At 41.0% G+C, this 15,270-nt stretch overlaps 1 protein-coding gene across 2 annotated transcripts; it reads left to right on the top strand.

Annotated features, from left to right (window-relative positions):
- The first annotated feature begins 9,094 nt into the window (after positions 1-9,094).
- LOC119312077 (renalase-like) lies at positions 9,095-12,588 on the top strand. 2 transcript variants are annotated; one of them, XM_037587807.1, is made up of 10 exons: positions 9,095-9,225; positions 9,334-9,433; positions 9,529-9,709; positions 10,743-10,815; positions 10,905-11,084; positions 11,598-11,695; positions 11,774-11,868; positions 11,949-12,122; positions 12,224-12,407; positions 12,503-12,588. In XM_037587807.1, the coding sequence occupies exons 1-9, from the start codon at positions 9,183-9,185 to the stop codon at positions 12,402-12,404; spliced, it is 1,125 nt and encodes a 374-aa protein (XP_037443704.1). In that variant the 5' UTR covers positions 9,095-9,182; the 3' UTR covers positions 12,405-12,407; positions 12,503-12,588. The 2 variants fall into 2 exon arrangements, with proteins under 2 accessions (XP_037443704.1, XP_037443703.1); XM_037587806.1 differs by having other exon boundaries at positions 12,224-12,588.
- The last annotated feature ends 2,682 nt before the right edge of the window (positions 12,589-15,270 follow it).

Consider the following 15,270-nt stretch of genomic DNA (forward strand, 5'->3'; position numbering starts at 1 on the left):
TGACAGTCATCCATGCCAGGTTTGAACGATTTTTCACACTGTATACAAGTTGCGACGCGTCCGATTATTTATCGGCCTTTTATGAATGAGAAAAATCCAAAAAACAAATATCAAAAACAAAAATGAATTGTTATGGTGTCTTGAATTGGTTATACAAGACCATGGAAAAAATTGGGGCCATCTGAAGCATGTCGGAAAACAAACATGTTCTCAGACGGTGCTCTCGAACACCCTCCGTAGAGCATGGTCAATGTTTGGATATCCTTCAAATGACCTAAACTTTGGCAAGCAGGTGGGCATGCCCATTATCGGCATCCATGTCAAGTTTGAATGATTTCTGACACCGTATGCAAGTTGCGACTGATACGTCTCCAACATATCTATGTTTTTTTTGTTTCATGTTGTTATATTATTATTTTTGGATGTTTTATATTCATTTTTTAGCAACTTTATATCATTTTTTGGGTCTAATCTATTGACATAGTGCCCAGTGCCAGTTGTTATTTGTTGCTTGTTTTTTACTTCGCAGAATATCCATATCAAACGGAGTCTAAACGCAGCAAAAAAATTGAAGATTTTTTTCTGCCCAGAAGACAACTTGGAGGCCAAGAAAATGCGGGAGGGAAGCCCCGTGGGGCCCACAAGGCACCACGGCGCGCCAGGGCCCCTGGCGCACCCTGGTGGGTAGGAGGGCCCACGAGAGTCCTTTCAACCGCCTCTCAGCTCTATAAATACCCAAATATTCCAGAAACCCTAGGGGAGTCGATGAAAAAAATTCCAGCCACCGCAAGTTTCAGAACCATGAGATCCAATCTAGAGCCCTATTCCGGCACCTTGTCGGAGGGGAACACGATCATGGAGGGGTTCATCATCCTCATTGGTCCTCCTCCGATGATGCATGAGCAGTTTACCACAGACCTACGGGTCCGTAGGCAGTAGCTAGATGGCTTCTTCTCTCTTTTTGATTCTCAATACAATGTTCTCTTCGATGTTCTTGGAGATCTATTTGATTTAATGACTTTTTGCAGTGTGTTTATTGGGATCCGATGAATTGTGAGTTTATGATCAGATCTATCTATGAATATTATTTGAGTCTTCTTTGATCTCTTATATGCATGATTATTATAGCCTTGTATTTCTTCTACGAAACTTTGGTTTTGTTTGGCCAACTAGATTGATTTTTGTTGCAGTGGGAAGAGGTGCTTTGTGATTGGTTCGATCTTGAGGTGCTTAATCTCAATGACAGAAGGAGCAGTGACATGCATGTATCGTTGCCATTAATGATAAAAAGATGGGGTCTAAACCTACATAAATAGATCTTGTCAACATCATGTTGTCGTTTTTATTGCATTACTCTGTTTCTCCATGAACTTAATACATTAGATGCATGTTGGATAGCGGTCGATGTGTGGAGTAATAGTACTAGATGCAGAATCGTTTCGGTCTACTAATCTTGAATGTGATGCCTATATACATGATCATTGACTTGGATATCGTCATAATTATTTGCTTTTTATTTCAGTTGTCCAACAGTAATTTGTTTAACCATCGTATGCTATTTTCTCGAGAGAGGCCACTAGTGAAATCTACGGCCTTCGGGTCTATTTCCTATTATATTATTTTCAGATCTATTAATCCAAAAAATCGAAAAATATCTTGCTGCACTTTTTCTTTATTTTTTGTGTGTTTTTGCTAGATCTATTTATTCAATCTCATACAATTTAATCTATCTCAATACCGAGGAGGGATTGACAACCCCTCTTACATGTTTGGTTGCAAATATTTGTTATTTATGTGCACGTACTGTTTACATAGTGTTGTTTGGTTCTCCTACTGGATTGATAACCTTGGTTTCATAACTGAGGAAAATACTTACCGTTGTTGTGCTGCACCATTCTCTCCTCTTCGGGCAAATACCAACACAGATACGAGCAATCAACGACACGCCCAGTCATTTATCAGCCTTTATTGACATAGAAAACTCTGGAAAATGCAAAAATTACCGAAAAATTGGTGCCATTTTGGTTTGGATTTTCCTGATTTTTTTTTTGAAATTCCAAATTTGTTAGTGTTTCTCAAAAAAGTTTCTTCACCAAACCTTTCTTCACACTTATTTAAAATGTTTGTGTTTTGTTACTCCGAGCAATTTTTAAAGACACGAACTTTCTCTTTTGAATTTATGTACAATTTATTCAAATATGACTATTTTCTTTATGATTTTTTTTAAAAAGCTAAAAAAAATTGAAGAAATTTTTGAAAGAGCAAGATTTTTTAGAAAATAAACAAAATATTAATAGAAAAATGAAAAAGACACAGGTTTTGTTGGAAAAAAATCGATAATCTAAAGAAAAAAATCACATTTTTGAAAAAAGTCCCTGTATTTGAAAAAGTTCACAGGTACAAGAAAAATAGTCCCAAATAAATTGAAAAAGTTCATCGATTTGGAAAAAAAATCACTAGATTGTTAGGAAAAAAACTAAAATAAGTTCACGGATTTGAAAAAATGAAACTAATGCAAAGTTGAATTTGGGAAAAGTTTCAAAATTTTCAAAAAATTACACATTTTAATAAATCAGAAAAATGGAAAAAGGAAAAAGAAACGAGAAAAAAGAAAAGAAAATAAAAACGTGAGTAAAAACCGGCCTAAAAGCCGAATAGAAAAGGAAACCCAATGTTTTTCTTTTTAGCGTTATATTTGAAGCACTACAAAAGATGGACAAAAAAGAACTTACACATAGCAGATGAGTATTCCAGGTGGTTAATATGTCCGGTTCTGAACCCTGAGGTTCCGAGTTTGAGGTTGACACAATGCGCTTATTTCTAGAAGGTTGCAAAAAATAAAAATAAAAAATAAAATTGGGCTGAGCCTATTTCAGAGAGAGTGTGTATAACATATACATTCTGGTGGGCATGCGAAAGTGGATACGACTTGTGAAAGGTCTATATTTCCCTTTATACGTTTAGTAGGGGTGTGTCGAGTACAATTGCACGCATAAATGCTACAACTACCAAAAAGACCGGGATATACCGAATGTCTAGAAAATTTTGTAGAAAGGACCCCACATAAAAGAATATTACATACAAGTCTATTCGAGTCCCTGCAAACAACAGAATTTGAACTCATCGTCGATCGTCAGTGTTGTCAAGACGCGCACTGAGCGAAGAGGCGGAGCACTAGCAAACCAAAAAAAAGGAAAACGCCATAACCTTGTAGACGTTGTGAGCCGATGACTAGAGCTAAACAGGAACTTGACGATGTGGCATGTCGCCTGAGGATGTTCCCCATGCCGGCCTAGGTCCAGATCTGACGTGGTAAGCCACTGTTGTGAGGGAAGAATGCCAACTATGTCGTGATCAGGCCACTGACCTTGTACCAGTATCAATTTGTCCCAATTTTCGGCGTCACCATGAGAGTGGACACAGAAACATAAGGGTTACTGATTGAATGAACGGAAAGAAGACGAGACCTTTGGCTCAATGGCGCCATCGGGAAGAATGCCACCGTGGTGAGGAGGAGATTGTGTCCACCTTCTTCGACGCAGCGAGCAACCTCACAAAATTGGCACTACTAGAGGAAGACGGAGCCCTAAATCCATGGAACAGTCGGAATATAAACGGAGGCCCATCCCCTCCTCTAGCCGCCAGAGCAACGGATGAAGAGGGGTGGAGATCAACGCCTCATTGGCGTTCAATGGAAGGGAAAGAACTGCCGCCATTGTCATCCAGGAACAAACCAAAGCAGTTCACATGCCCTCTGGACTTTGGTAATTACTTTTGCAAAATACCAAACGTACATAAGTTGGATTAACCTTGAAATTTCTGAAGAGCCGCTCAAATCTCTCAACCTAATATTGTTGAATAAGTTGTGGCCGAGACACCCCTTTAGGACATGTCGTCAAACTGATGATTTATCGGCATACAGTCTGAGAAGAAGTTAGTGAGAAAAAAAAATGGAACAAGAAATCCTAGTGACCAAGCCAAACTTGCACTACCATCGAGATCACCACCGCAAGATTGAAGCATTAGATGACAGAACAATAGTTTCTATCAAAGTACTGACAATGAATTATACCAGAGCACATGGAACAAAGCAGCCTACGAGGACGCAAGATCAAATGTGGAAGAAGTTGGGTAGTGATGTTTTTAAAATTAATGTAGATATGGCGTTCCAATATGAAACACTTTCGGGTGCAATAGGTGTGATTGCTCGCAACCGAATAGGTAAATTTATAGCTGCACCTAATTGGTTCCTTCCACATATCTGCTATGTCGATGTGGAAGAGATAACAACTATCGGGAACAGATTATACTTAGCAGGACGAACCGGGTGTAATAACTTGATGATAGTCTGACAACAATTTTGCGGTTGAGGCAGTTCAGCAGAAAGGCGGCCATGTGGCTTTTTCAGTGGTTATAGTGCTCGAATACAAGGAGCTAGCCCTGGACTCCGAGAAGCAAATGAAGTTGCTGATGTGTTGGCGAGGAATTCTTTTAGTGGAAAATGTTCTACGTTCTAGAACTCTATGATCCCTGATTTTATTTCTCAAACTCCTGTAAATGACATATCGATCATCTGAGAAATAAAATATATGCTTAAAAAACAATTCTTACATGGAGAAAGGAAAAGAAAACAGGCACGAATTAGACGTCGGAGAACAGAACTCAAACAGAACACAAATGCGACGATAGTAGAAGTAGTTACTCCTCCGGACGGCTGGGGGAAGTATGTGGTGCACCTGCCTCCAATTTATACCTTCTAATATTTTGAAAGAAAAATGTAGAAAACATTTAGGACATAGACACAACGTGAATGTATGTTATCACGAAAGTGCAAGTCCAAATTTGAAATAACTCAATAAAATGTCATTTTTATTATAAAATGGTGATAATGTGCTAAATTCAAAGTCAAACTTTTTTTTGAGCATCGGTACAGACACAAGCGCTCATATACATGCGCATACACTCACCCCTATGAACGCACACACGCACACCCTACCCCTATGAGCACCTCCGAGAGACTGAGCCGGCATATCATCTTGAGATTTACGAAGTCACCGTAGGTGCCTCGTCGTCGACGGGAACGTCTCCTCCCACTGAAAGCGCATCGCCAAAAATCCTGAAATAAATCCAGAAATAATGCGAGCACCAGGATTTGAACCCTGGTGGGACTATTTGGTGTCAAGTTTGTTTATTTTCCCCCGACCTTTGGTACAAACTTTTATTTATAATTGTATGACATGTTTGGTTCAGTATTTTCTAAAAATTTAAAACTATCAACAAGATTAGGTGCATCAGGTGCATAACAAGTCCCTATGCACTAGATATTCTCCCCATAAACGGCTAAAGATTAACAATAAATTGTAAACAATATAAATGCATGAGGTTTTTCTAGAGAATTTTTTTGAAACACCCATATTTTTTTGTCAAATACTCCTCCATGGAGGACTTAGAACATTTTATTAACATCCCAAACAGTGTACAGATAACAGCCTCCCCTCACGAAGGTTGACGCTTCAAAAGCCTTTTTAGAGTTACATCTTGATCCTATGGTACAAAGATAAACACAACTAGTAGCCTCCCCTCAGGAATGTTTTCACTCTCGAAGCAATAGTTTAGTCTCGCCAAACCTGATTTAGAATAGATATTTTCTACATAGTAATAGTCTGCCCTATAGCTGGCCAAACGGGCCGGGCTAAACAGGCCAGCCCGCGAGCACGCCGGCACGGCCCGCCATGGGCCAGGCACGGCACGGGCTAAACGGGCCGTGCCCGGCACGCAGCACGCCTTGGGCCGTGCCTGGGCCTGGAGCCTGGGCACGCAGGCCGGCACGGCATGGCCCATTTAATTTTTTATATATTTTTTAGATTATATATATATACCTAAAATATAGCCCAATAGGCCTAAAAACCAGCCCAGCAGGCTGAAAATGTGCAGCCCAGCGTGCTAAATGGGCCATCGGGCCGGCCCGTTTACTAATCAGGTCGTGCCTGGGCCAAGGAGCAGCGCCCGTGGGTCGGCACGGCACGGCCCGGCTATTAAACGTGCCATGGCGGGCCGTGCCGGGCCAGGCACGATTAGCACAAGTCGGGCCGTGCCGTGCCGGGCCGGCCCGTTTGGCCAGGTCTGGTCTGCCCCCTCCCTGTGATGTAGAAGTATTTGCCTACATCAAGGTTCTGTACACACTTTTTGAAGAGCATAAAGAATTAGTAGTATGGACCAGCAGAACTCGTCATTAAAATTTGCATTGATAATAGGAATCTGCAATATCTGATCTTTTAAAATGTCATCAAAGTACAAAGAATTTTTCTCCTCATCCCAAGACTTTGAACTATTATCCCAAGACTTTGAAATTGTCTTAGAAATTTTCTTGTGTTGCTTCTCCTATAATGTTGTCATTTAGACACCACCCATACATATGCAACATGATCTGGATAGAATGTATGCTCCTACAGGTTGAAGAAGTGTCGCATGAAGCTGGACGATGTTCCACAGACATCAAGTCTCGGCCTACACAAGAAAACTGTATCCTACTAGTCTGATGGGTTGTCTAAGACAATTTCTTCTGATGCCCTCCAATCTCAAAAATCATCACCATTTCTTATACAAAAGATCATATGTAATTGCCACTACTCTTATACCTCACCATTTCTCTCTATTCAACATTGTGCAATCAACAAGGCTTTTGACTAGATAAGAACATAAGCAACTTATGAAGGCGGGCAAGAGTTACATAGCTTGGGTTGGCTGAGTTAGTACTATGGGTTCAGGAGGTGTGTGGGTGTGATTGAGCTTCCCAACAATATCATGCTCTGAGATAGAGAGCAGGCGCAAGAAAAGTAATATAATATTGTGAGAAGAAGATACATGTACTACAAAGTATTTTCATGGGTTTTTCTACACTTGGGTGCATTGCACCCACGAGAACAATAAAATTGAAAAAACATCTGAATCTTTGTGGGATTGATTATGACCAAACCAATTGTTTTAGGAGCTTGCAAAATTTGGTGGTCAAAGGACATCCCTTGAGGTCCATAAAAATAAATAACAAAATTAATCCTGAAACTTCTGTGCACCGTTGAGCATAATCTTATTTTGCTTGTTGGAGCTCATCATATGTTATTTTGCCACCAAATTTGCAAGCACATAAAACATTTGGTCATCATCGAAGCCACAAAGTTTCAAACTTATGATTTTATTTTTTGCTATTTTTGGATTTTACTATTCATCATCAGGTGCAGTGCACAAGGGTGTAGCCACAACTTTCTCAAAGCCATGTGGTCATATGACTTTTATACTCATATATGTCAAATAAAGGAAATTATATAGTAAAATTTTACAATGACTTCTTAATGTCCCTACCGTAGAAAGATTAAAAAAAAGGATAACCAACCTTCCACTTGTAGTCTCCCTAAAGAAAACATTACAGGTCTACATAGGACCAACATATCTTTTTAGGTGTTATCCATATGTATATATAAAGGCATTTGAGATCATGCGACCAGGGTAATAAAAAAATAAGAAGATGTTCTTATCCTATAATGTCGTATTCTTCTACCCACGTACGACTCGCTCATCCCAACAAGTGAACGCCTAAGAAGAACACACCATCATAAGGATGAAGTAATGAGATGACTCTTGTTCCGAGCGTCAGCGCCTTTGCCGTTCAAACATTGTCACCAACAAAAAAATTCTACTATTAAAGAAAGTATGTATGTAATTGTTTGTTTCCATCGCTTGCACCTCCCCATAAATTAGGGCTAAAAAATGGCTTCTCCCGTCACCACAGATGTAGATTTTGGGTTATTTCCTCCTGGTGCCAAATTACTCAGTTGGAGACGAGAGAACCAACCACAACATGATGGAAACAACTATTCCTCCAGCGGATTGGGGAATTTTCTAGTGCATGAGGGTTGTGGTAGACCAGACGTGTTTATATACCTATTGAAGTTCGAAAAAACCTAAAAAATTTGGGGCATATACACAACTGAATATACGTTATCACAATTGAAGTTCAAATTTGAAATACAATAACTCAATAACAGTGACAAATTTATTAGCAATAGTGATAACAGGCTAAATTCAAAGCCCAACTCACATTAGGTATTGTTCAATGTCAAATATGTCCCTTTTCCTTGACCTTTGCTATCGATTTTAATTTGAAAATTTATGACATGATTACAAGTACTATATGTGTCATAATCCATTTTGTTTATTTTATTTTGAAACTTTGTATCAATTGGACTGAGTGCATATCAAGTCATGTGCACTAGATATTCTCTATGGCGGCTGAGATTTTGAACCGTGAAAACCTATGGTGATTTTCATAGAAATACTACCATTAAAATATAAGACAATTATTAATTAAGGTGTATATTTTGCAAAGTTTACCTCCAAACCCTTCTAGTAGCGGCAAGTTTGTTTGTATCAAACTTGCACGAATGTTTATAGGAATGCATCAACCTGATGGTGGTTGATCAAAACAAAATCAGCATCTTGCAAGAAGCATATCGAAAATCATGCAAGATTGTGAGCTTATCGGTTGTTGCTTCTATTTTCATGACGGAAGGATGACGCCATGAATTGTCGCAAGGCCTCCTTGATCTCCCGAATAATATGGTTTGTATGAGCCCAAGAACAGTTGCGCGAGGTTCTGAATCACCTGAAGGCAATCTTAAGCAATGCACACACACACACACCAGACACCCAAATCCAGAGCGAGAGGTAGTGCTTCCCACGCCATAGCCTCGAGCATTGCCCGATCGAAGCAACTCATGATGGTGATGGACGAGCACCCCATGAACGTGCCCTTGGTAAGCTAGTAATGACAAGTGGCGCAATGCATGGATAAGTAAGTGTTGTCGGCCAAACCCATAATGCATAATTTTGAATTTTTCTTGTTGAGAAACTAGAAATAAGAAACATATTGTTTTTTTAGGGGTAGAAATAAGAAACGTTTTTTTTTTTCAGAATCGTATGAGTGAGTAAGCAAGTATATTGGGCCAAACCCATCATACTCTCGGCCCGGCCTCACAAGAGCCCAGACATATGAATGGTCCGCAAGGCGCCACGTCCACTATGCAACGGCTAACCTTCCTCCACCGCGAAACGCCCACCGCCGCGCCGCACTCCGTCGATTCCCCAACCCCGATCGACAAGGACGCGCCGCCGGGAAGAATCCGACCATGAGCGCCGCCGCGGCCAACGTCGCCGTCATCGGAGCCGGAAGTAAGCGACCCAGATCGGCCACTCCTCAACACAAAACTCTACCCGCAATACTCCTGAATTCCTGATCCGATCGTCCCCCACTCACTGTCCTTTTTTCCCGGATCGCAGTGACGGGCGCCGTGTGCGCGTCGCTCCTAGCCGCGCGTGGGGTGGCGGTGACGCTCTTCGACTCCGGCCGCGGCCCCGGCGGCCGCATGGCGCAGCGGAGGTGCTCGCCCGATCTACTGCCGCGCTGTGGCCCGTGGTGTCGCTTTTCGGCTCTGACTGGTGCTCCTTTTTGGAGGGACGGTGGTGTGCGTGCAGGGAGGTGATGGACGACGGCACGGAGCTGCGGTTCGACCACGGCGCGCCCTACTTCACCGTCAGCAACGACGAGGTCGCCCGGGTCGTGGGCGGGTGGGAGGCGCGGGGGCTCGTCGCCGAGTGGAAGGCCATGTTCGCCTGCTTCGATCGGGAGACCGGCAAATTCAGAGACTTCGATAAGGTTCTGAGCCTCAAAATCCCACCCCTGTTAGTTTCGAGCACATATGAAATTGGGAATGTAGCAGTCAGAACCTAGAATGCTCGACTAAATTTTGGCTGCCGATTCTGATCATTGTTGCACATAAAACAACAGAAACTGCCTAGAGTGTAAGAAACATATAAACATTCCTGGGAGAAGAAAAACATCCCTACACATCAATGACTGAACCTTCACAAAAATGAGCAGGTGAAAACAAACCCTCTAACAGACACACATGCTGCCTCACAGGCGTCAATTCTGAGAAAATTGTTGAACTATAATTCAGTTGCATAACTGATCTCATACTTTCAAGCAAAATTATAATTAGGCAAAAAAAGATATAACTAATTACTTCTACTAAATAATCTGGACCTCACACGAAAAATTGTTGTCAACCAAATGATAATACAAGCATGAGCCGCCTACTGAAAATTTAAAATGTGAAGTGACAAAACAAAAACTACACATTTTGGTGCTATTTTTCAAGATTGTTCGCAGGTTTCTATGAGAAGTTATTTGTTTTGATTCATCTCATGAGTCTATGCTACGCATGAAAAAACCTGCATCTGGACTCTGGACAGTGACCATGAATCTGTAGGAGGACAGAGCTACAGAAAACTGAAACTCTGGAAATTTCAGCTAAAATACTACGTAGCTGCTAAACAGATTAACTGACCAATAAAACTCACTCGAACAATTACACTGCAAGAAAGCACAAAGCAGATATTCATGAGGTGAAAAATATTCATCCATATAAATTCATCATAGCACAAGTAGCGCTCGTATACAAAGCAGTTCTGAAATCAAAACTAGGAAAAGAAAATAGAATTTGTTCATTCAACTCAACAGCTAGCTATTTTATTACTCCGGCCGGGTACCTAGAAATTAATTAGAATGAATCAAACTTCCACTTTTTCCCATAAATTTTCATCCCAACTGTTTGTGAGTGTTTCCTACTCCTTATTGGGTAGATCTGTCTGCTAACATTTGCTCTCTGGGAATGTATCCTTGTCAGGAGGGAACCATGAAGAAGTATGTTGGAGTTCCAGGCATGAACTCAATATGCAAATCCCTGTGTCAAGAGGATGGTCAGACTTTCTGCAAAGTATTTGACTCTCTGGCACCTGGGGAGAAAACACGAATTCCTGATGCGCATACTTGATATCTGTTGTGCTAGGTGTGGTGACCAAATTTGGTGTCACTATTGGAAAGATGGATTGGCTTCAAGATAGGAGCTCATGGTCTTTGGCTAGCTTGGATGGCAAAGATCTTGGCAGTTTTGATTTTGTTGTGGCAACAGATAAGAACATAGCCTCACAAAAAGTTTCTGGGTTGACTGGAAAGCCACCGCCTCTTGGTTTGTTCGATTCCATTCTCTACATAATATGCTCTACTTACTATCACATGACAAGATTTCTGTTTTTAGTTTTCATTTTTAAGAACATTCTTCTAATATTCTGACAAGTTCTACAAATCAGGATGGTTATCACTACTTTTAATTAGAGAAATGATCCTTTTTTACCCTAAGTAAATTGCTTTTTGTGTCTTTGATTTATGCCTAGCATTTATTTTCCAATGGAGTAATGGAGTGCTACTGTGCACATGCTAAACAGTCAAAATGTTTTAAATAAGCTAAATGGGCTGTAAAGCCATGTCCCATCCCTAGTAGGAACTTCCTACCCCAGGAAGTTCCAATTATGCCTTCCCCCCTTTGCTACCATGTTTAGATAAAAAATTGTTTCGGAAGGGTACAATATTGGTGACGTGTTACCTTCAAAAGAAATTGCGTGTTTCAATGAATGGTTTGGTTTAGCTTGTTCACTAAATTGTAATATTGGATCATCACCTTTGCTTTTTCATGTTCTGTCAGATTTGTCAGTATTTCCACACTTGTCAGCAATGATTCAAGATATCCCAGTTCGCCCCTGTTTTGCTCTGATGTTAGCGTTCTCAGAGCCTCTTGCGATGGTATAATCAGTCTCCAGTTTGTTGATTTATACATCTATAAACCATCGTTGTTCATCTACCTCGTGGTGTTTTAATCAGGTACCTGTCCAAGGGTTCTCTTTCTACAATTCTGATTCTCTAAGCTGGGCCTTTTGTGATAGTAGTAAGCCAGGACGTCATGTACCTCCTAATAGGTATACACCTTTTTTTATATGCACTTGGCATTTGATGGATTGATAGTTCAAATTCGTTAAATGCAATTCTTTGTATTCAGCCAATCGTGGGTGTTGCGTTCAACCACTGAGTATGCTTCTAAGGTAATAGACAGTATGGGTCCCCGGAAACCTTCAGCAGATGCCCTTGCTAAGGTTGCAGAGGAACTGTTCAGAGAATTTCAGGCTACAGGACTGAACATTCCACAGCCAATCTTTATGAAAGCTCATAGATGGTTAGTATTCTACATGAATTCTTCAGCTCCTCTAATTGAATCATATTTTATTTTTAACGTACTTATTTCTTATTGGTATCTGTCTATAAACAAATTTGCAGGGGTGGTGCTTTCCCAGCAATTTCTATTGGCGGTGATGATAAGTGTGTCTGGGAGAAGAACATGAAATTGGCTATCTGTGGAGATTTCTGCGCTAGTCCAAGTGTCGAAGGGGCTGTCCTTAGTGGCATGAGAGGAGCTTCCAAAATCCTTGGATGTTTAAACTTACCATCAGGGTTGTGACTTGTGAGTTTTGACTGACATCAATTCTTCTTGATTCCTCTCTGGTTTGTATCTATGTGTGCATTTGTCGTTTAAAGAGATGCACTTTTTTTGTACAGAAATAATTGGCATGGTCCTATAGGGAGGATATTGTTTGTTGAATATTACGTTAAATAAGAAATAAGTGCTGATTTGGTGGCAAGAATTCCAGGTGTATCATTTGAAGATGTTTCTATTGTTTTGCATTTTTTATCTGCTGCTTCACAGCTGGTCCTACAAGCCTCCGTTGCTCTGACACTAACATGCAGTTTTGGTTTCCAGAAATAGTGAGCACATATGAACTCATGAAAGGCGATCTAGAGATAGGCAGAGCACTGACCGGACTAATTCTCCAGTGACCTATCCTGGAGTGTCACCAAACCATTTTTAGAACAATGTTCCTGGATGTGGATGCTGAAAATCTCTTTGGAATATAGAGCCGGAAATCTGGAATTTAGGGTGTTATAGAACATGCGTGTGATGCAAGTGATCTAGGAGAATAGCCTTTTGGTACATGCTTGCTGAACCTGCAAGTTTGCCAGATGATGGACAAGTATAACTGATGGCTTTATGAGGTCTGTTGGTCTCAAATCTCAGACCGGCATATATTTTATACATCACAATAGCCTTTGTCTGATAATACATCCATATTTTATTCTTAAGTACATGGAAATGTTTTTAAACCCTTTTCTTTTATATTGGAGTGTACTTCATGAGAGATTCACAGGGCTAGTTAAAGTAAAGGCAAGGTGAACTCATTTACATTCAGAAGAGATAAGCTTCAGAATTTGTTTGATTCACTATAGACACCTAATACCTGAAAGCTGCAGAATTTGAATGATGAATATATATATTTATCAGTGCCATATGTAGTCCACATCACTGAGGACAAAATTCTGTTGATGTGGTATAATTGTCCAAATTATTGTTTGTCATCAAGAAAATGCCATCATTTGGCACCCTTTACGTCCATTGTCAGTGACCACCATCTTGAAACTGCCAGATTGAGATACTCCTTGGAGATACTCCTCGCGCAACTGCTGCTCGTGGCCACCGCGTGAGCTCTCCGCTGCCAGGCCCGGTGAGCTATGCCGCCGGCCATCCCCCAGCCTCCGTCTCTCCAGCCACTGCTCGGGGCGGCGGCTTGCACACAAGCCCCTCATGGCGCGCGCGACGGCCGCGGGCGGAGCCCCATGGCGCGCGGCGACGGACACGGCCAGAGCCATTTGGAGGCTGATTCCAGGGACCCGATTGCTTTTTAAAAATGTTTGTAAGGGCTAATCCGTAAAAAATCTATGGATGAGGCGCTGACATGTGGCCCCCACAAGTCAGTTAACAGTCAAACAAACGGTCAACCAAACGGTGCGTTTACTGGCAGGCCTGACCTGTCATAAACATGTTTAATTTTTTAACAAAGAGGATTTGGGGTTTTTTGAAACAGCCAACCCCTGACTTGGTAGGTATCAGCGAAAAAAATAAATTTGGTAGTTTTTTTGAACCCTAACCTGTAAAGTAGTAGTTTTACGCTATTTACTCTTCCCCCATATGTTGTTAGCTCTTTTTGTTTTTTGTTGTGGAAGTATTTACGATACATGCACTGGAAATCTCCACAGCCCCAATCTGCAACCATGAAGAGTTTATGAAAAGTTAACTGTAGAACCATTCCCCATCAATTTGAAAAATAATGGCTTATTCTGTTTAGTTCCTGAAACCATAGTTCTTTTTCTTCTAGTTGAACAATGCCGGGTGAACAAGAAGCCTACATATTTTCTTCCTTTTGCATGCATCTGATCTTCACCTCGAGTTACTTACTTACTTCAGAATAGTTAGAAAGCAATGTGGTTGATTAAGATTGTTCTTCCTAACTTAAGCAATGTTACTGTCAAGTGCGTGTTAACTTGGACAAATATCAGCATGTTTCGATGCAGGTGAAGAGTCATTAATCACTAGCCGTAGATGGTGTAACTCATGTAGTACTCCCTCTGTAAACTAATATAAGAGCGTTTAAAACACTACTTTAGTAATCTAGACGCTCTTATATTAGTTTACGGAGGGAGTAATTAATATTACCCCCTTTCTATATTTTCGTTGTTGAACGAATGAAGTCCCTTCTGATCATAATAGCCTGATTAAACTGCTGCAAGTTCGATCCCACAGGTCAGCACGCGCGTTACTCGTGCGCTGCGCACTGATAGTTTCTTTCAGGTGAGCAGCACTTGTTCTGAAAGCTCCATCCAAAGGCCCCAGCTGAACCCAACTCCGTAGCCAAGGAGAAGAGCCACAAGATATGCATGGTCCAGGGCATGGTGCACTTATGTGGACACCCAACTAACCCTGACAAGTAAGCAGTCATTTTCCACTCAGTATTGATGCAGAAAATTCAGTTTAGAGCGTTTATTTTAGCCTGGATTCAAACCGTGCATGTGTATTTCATTTTCCTGCTTGTGTTTCTCGGAGTGTTTACCATTTATTGCTGGCAATTAGGATGTCCATTCCAAATTTCAGCCTCAGGAAAACCCCCCATCAGACAAATGATGAGTAGAGCCACTTGTATGGCTGAAAACATAGTAGATCTGGTCGAGAACCAGACCAGTACAAAACGGAAGAGAACAGCAAGTAGTCCAAGGCAAAGCAAGGACGTAAACAGTTCCTCTGTCAAATACTAGCTAAATTACACAGCATCAATGTCATAGGGATGCAGAACAGGATTCCTAGACAAAGCACTGCATGGCTAATCTGTGTCTACTCATAGCTAGCTCCCCTTAAGAAACCAAGGCGTGACCCCTCCATGACAAAACCACTGCAGATGTTAAAACATGTAAATGTACTGTAGTCAAACTTGATGCAT

Source organism: Triticum dicoccoides, chromosome 5B (assembly GCF_002162155.2).
Source record: "Triticum dicoccoides isolate Atlit2015 ecotype Zavitan chromosome 5B, WEW_v2.0, whole genome shotgun sequence".
NCBI classification, from domain to species: Eukaryota; Viridiplantae; Streptophyta; class Magnoliopsida; order Poales; family Poaceae; genus Triticum; species Triticum dicoccoides.

Coding starts and splice junctions, on each gene's coding strand:
- LOC119312077 (XM_037587806.1), top strand. CDS start 9,183: ATGAGCGCCGCCGCGGCCAACGTCGCCGTCATCGGAGCCGGAA. Junction 9,226..9,333: donor CGCCGTCATCGGAGCCGGAA/GTAAGCGACCCA, acceptor CCCGGATCGCAG/TGACGGGCGCCGTGTGCGCG. Junction 10,816..10,904: donor ATCCCTGTGTCAAGAGGATG/GTCAGACTTTCT, acceptor CTGTTGTGCTAG/GTGTGGTGACCAAATTTGGT.